This window comes from Babylonia areolata, chromosome 31 (assembly GCF_041734735.1).
Source record: "Babylonia areolata isolate BAREFJ2019XMU chromosome 31, ASM4173473v1, whole genome shotgun sequence".
NCBI classification, from domain to species: Eukaryota; Metazoa; Mollusca; class Gastropoda; order Neogastropoda; family Buccinidae; genus Babylonia; species Babylonia areolata.
This window is the reverse complement of record NC_134906.1, coordinates 3496348-3501347: the sequence shown is the minus strand read 5'-3', so window position 1 is coordinate 3501347 and position 5000 is coordinate 3496348. Positions and strand designations below refer to the sequence as shown.

The 5000-nt window shown below is 44.1% G+C and overlaps 1 protein-coding gene across 1 annotated transcript in view; it reads right to left on the bottom strand.

Moving 5' to 3' along the window:
• Positions 1–5000, bottom strand: part of LOC143275753 (uncharacterized) — a 51905-nt gene that overhangs the window by 29804 nt on the left and 17101 nt on the right. Inside the window, exons 5-9 of the mRNA XM_076580030.1 lie at positions 4533–4619; positions 3024–3405; positions 2884–2978; positions 1420–1785; positions 6–110 (exon numbers count right to left, since the gene is read on the bottom strand). Coding sequence (XP_076436145.1) covers positions 6–110; positions 1420–1785; positions 2884–2978; positions 3024–3405; positions 4533–4619 — 1035 coding nt within the window. The remainder of the gene's footprint in view (positions 1–5; positions 111–1419; positions 1786–2883; positions 2979–3023; positions 3406–4532; positions 4620–5000) is intronic.

The following is a 5000-nucleotide window of genomic DNA, read 5'->3' as shown; positions in this document are numbered from 1 at the left end:
CTCACCAACATAATCAGGTCGATGTCTTCCCTTGGTCCTCAGTGACACGGTGCCCTTCACCTCCCCACAGGAGTGGAACTCCTCAGAATCGTCCGTGACAGGAACCACGGCTATACCCCATCACAGCACAAACACGATGAGTGGGTGTGTCCATGAGTGAGTGAGCGAGTGAGTGAGTGGGTGGATGGGTGGGTGGGTAGGTGAGTGAGTGAGTCTGTGAGTGAGTGAGTGGGTTGAGTGGGTAAGTGTGTGTCTGTCGAAGCAGTAATCATAAGCTGGAAACAGAAATAGGGAGACACAAAGTTTCAAGTTTTAATTATCCTTTCACTCCTATTGGAGTATGGGGGATAACTGCAAAATAATCTTTTCGTGCCCAGAACAAACATTTCCAAATACACAACAATATCATATAAAAGTTGAGAAAACACAAAATTAATGTCTTTTAACTCCAAAAGTATAACCAGGCAACATTTGCAAATCTTATCATCTTACTTACAGCTAAGATGACTTTTTTTTGGCCTCCTTTGAGCATATTACAAAAATTAAAAGGCATACCACGAGTTACTCCCAGATAATATGTGTAATTTTTTGTAAGGAAGAGAGAGATACAATTCTGCATTATTTATGGGAATGTAACCATGTACAACATTTTTGGAAGGAGTTTGTTAGATATTTAAAAGAAAAGTGTTTACATTGTGATAGACGTCACCTGAATGACACACTGGTGCTTTTTGGACATATCAAAATGAAAACTGATGAATGTTTCTCATATATTTTATTGATAGCTAAATTCTATTTATACAAATGTAGAATCAACAAAATAAAACCAACACTACAAATGTTAAAAAAAAAAAACCTCAAACAGGCATATGAAGTAGACAAGTATGCCTTCAACATAACTATGGAATATAACAAGTCTGACAGACAGTGCAGTCACGAAAAGCAACTCGTCATATAACGCTTAGACGTAGTCAAGCTGTAGTTAAGTCCCTTTCAGTTAGTTCCATGGCTCTATATCATTGTCTCTGTCTCAGCTTGTTCTTGTTTTTTGTTCTTGTTCTCCTTTTTTTTTCGTCTTCGTCTTCTTCTTCTTTCTAATGTTTATGTACTGTTGGCAGTGGATTAGCAATGAACAATTTGAAGAACAGGCCATGCATGAAATCTAAATCCTGAAGAAATAAAGTTTACAGCTCTTAATCCTGAATCCTGAGTTAAGTTTCTCTCTCTCTCTCTCCTCGTCTGTCTCTCTCTATCTTTCTCTGTCTCTGTCTCTCTCTCAATATCTCTCTCTCTCTCATCATCATCATCATTATCATCATCATCATCTGTGTGTTTCACGCACGAACACACACACACACACACACACACACACACACACACACACACACACACACACACACACACACACAAACCACTTACTATCCAACCGAAGAACAAATCCTCGCCCTCGGTTCTGTCCCGGCTTCTTCCTGAACACCACGTCCACGCATCCGGAGGTAAAACACTCCTCGACAACACTTTCCTTCCTCCTTGCTACCGTCACCGCTTGACGAACGTTGCTCTCGGAGACGCTCCACAGCTTCAGGTAGTCTCCCTTGCCGTTAGGCGAAAGGTCAAGGTCCATGGAGGAGATGCGCAGTCCGAACTTCCGGTGCGCGCATATCCGCTTCCGGCATAAACGTGGAAGGTCGTCATAGTTCCAAGGGAAGGCTGCGTGGCTCCGTAAAAAGCCGTGAGTGGTCCGTATCTCGTCGTAACTGTCGTCGCATATGTCGAAAATGGAATCTGATGATGCAGTAATATAGAAAATTTATTTTGATGAATGGCCCATTTTCTCTCTCTCTCTCTCTCTCTCTCTCTCTCTCTCTCTCTCTCTCTCTCTCTCTCTCTCTGTGTCTCTCTCTGTGTCTCTATCCTCTCTCCCTTCCCCCTCCCCCCATTACATTACTCCTTAGGTGATGTTCATTTTTCAGTGTATTATTATTATTATCATTGTTACTATGTTAGTATTATTATTTCATTAATATTATTATTGTTGTTGTTCTCAGTTGTAGTTGCAGTAATAGTAGTTTGTTTACTGTGGGGTTTTTGTCTGTTTGTTTGTTTGTTTTTTTTGTTTAGTTTAGTTTTGTCTTGCACTTCAACTTTCTTTTCATTTTCAAATAATGTGTGTGTTTTTGCCATTGTGTTTGTGTATGGCTTGTTACACATGAACGAGCACGATATGAGCTCAGGCTTGTTATTGCTCAAATTTTCTGAATTGAACGCTATGTTTCACCTTGTTTCTTGACGTGAAAAATGTTTAAACCACACACACAGACACAGACACACAGACACACACACAGACACACACAGACACACACACACACACACAAAGAGAGAGAGAAAAAGTGAGGGGTTCTCTGAAGAGACTACTGGGCTTGCACACACACACACACACACACACACACACACACACACACACACACACACCCTCCGCACACACACCCCACACACACACACACTTACACACACATTACAAATCTTCTACAAACAAACAACAACAACAAAAAGAAGACAAAAAAAGAGGAAAAAACATGAAAAAAAAATCCCCCCCCCCAACCACCCTACTCTTCTTCCCCACCCACACACCCACATACACACACATCACTCTTTCTAACACCCCAATCAACTACTAAAAAAACAAAAAGCAAAAAAAAAAAAACCCCCCAAACCAAAAAAACCCCCAAACAACCAACCAACCAACCAACCAAACAAACAAACAAACAAAAAAACAACAACAAAAAACACACACAAAAAAACGAATAAAATAACCCCCCACCCCCACCCCCACCCACCCCTGGACCACCCTCTCCCCCAACCCCCCTCCCCCAACACCCTTACCTTCAGCCAGAAGACAAGTCGCTCCCATCAGCCGCACGTACCCCCCACCCCCATCCCCACCCACACGGCGGCCGCCGCTGGCCAGCCGACCCTTCCTGCAGGTGACGTCATCATCATCATCATCATCGTCATCATCGTCATCATCATCATCGTCATCGACGATGAGAGGGGCGTCACTGCTGGCGACGCTGAGGCGGCACTGGGGCAGCCAGTGACACTGGTGGAGCTGGACCAGGAGCGAGGCGCTCACTCCTTCACACTCCCCCTCCCCCTCCTCCCCCTCCTCCCCTTCCTCCTCCTCCTCCTCCTTCTCCCTCTCCCTGCCCCTCAAGCATCCTCTCTGCTGGTGGTGGTGGTGGAACAAAGCGGTTCCGGAAGTAGTAGTCTTAGCGGTAGTAGTAACGCTCTGACGTACTTCCGGGCGGAAGATGACGTAGTTGGGTGGGCAGGTGAGAGTGAGCGTTTCTTCTTCTCGGGTATGCTCGAAGGAGGAGGAGAGGCAGTGAGTGACTGTTGCTTGTGCTGTTTTTTGTTTGTTTGTTTGTTTGTTTGTTTGTTTGTTGTTGTTTTTGTTATAGAAAAAAAAGAAGAAAAAAAAAGTTATAATCTTCGAACATAAGATTTTACTTTATTAATTGAAGAAATGATTGATTATGTTAGCAACAGAGAGAGAGAGAGAGAGAGAGAGAGAGAGAGAGAGAGAGAGAGAGAGAGAGAGAGAGAGAGAGACAAACAGACAAACAGACAAACAGACAGACAGACGGACATAATGACATAATGACAGAGAGACAGAAAGACGGAAATAAGGAGACAGACAGAGACACAGAGAGACAGAGAGTGAGAGAGAGAGAGAGACAGAGAGAGAGACAGACAGACAGACAGGCAGAGACAGACAGCCATAATGACAGAGAGGCAAACGGAGACACAGAGACAACAGAAATACAGAGAGACAGAGAGTGGGAGAGAGAGTGAGAGAGAGAGAGATAGGAAGAGAGAGAGAATGAGAGAGAGTGAGAGAGAGAGTAAGAGAGAGAGACAGACAGACAGACAGACAGAACAGAGACAGAGTGAGAGAGAGAGTGAGAGAGAGATAGAGAGAGAGTGAGAAAGAGATAGGGAGAGAGAGAGAGACAGACAGACAGAGAGTGAGAGAGAGAGTGAGACAAAGTTAGATAGTGAGTGAGTGAGAGAGTGTGAGAGAGAGAGACAGAGAAATAGAGAGTGAGACAGAGTGAAACAGAGAGAGAGAGAGAGAGAGAGAGAGAGAGAATGAGAGAGAGATAGGGAGAGAGAGAGAGACAGGCAGAGAGCGAGAGAGACAGTGAGACAGAGAGTGAGATAGGGAGTGTGTGAGAGAGAGATAGGGAGAGAGACAGAAATAGAGAGAGAGTGAGACAGAGAGAGTGAGAGAGAGGGAGAGAGACAGACAGACAGAGAGTGAGACAGATAGTGAGACAGAATGAGACAGGGAGTGAGTGAGAGAGTGAGAGAGAGAGAGAGAGAGAGATAGGGAGAGAGACAGAGAAATAGAGAGAGAGAGAGTGTGAGACAGAGAGTGAGAGAGAGAGTGAGAGAGAGAGATAGAGATAGAGAGACAGACAGACAGACGGACACACAGACACAGACAGACAGACGGACACAGAACTGACCACGGAACAGACTGTGTCTAAAGGAGGCCAGTCTTTCGGCGAGCTCTCCCATCGTCAAGTCTTCAGTCTGGTGCTGACAGCGCTTTTCTGTTCACACGGTTACATCGCGTTACACTACGTTACATGATTGATTGATTAATTATATTTATACAGCGCTGAATCTTGTGCAGAGACAAATCAAAGCGCTTTCGCACCAGTCACTCAAACGCATGCATAATTCTAAAACTGAATGAAAGAAAACAATCCATATTCTTTGATATTTCTGGATGTTTGGGCGTTTTCTTAAAAAAAAAAATATGAATATAGAAAAAAGCATGACTAATGTCATATACACATACTTGCACATGTATGTATGCGCGTGATATTCACACACACACACACGTAAGTGAGCATATGGATAAGCACGCACACGTGCGCGCGCACACACACACACGCAGATGTGCGCGTGTGTCCGCAACACATGAAGTC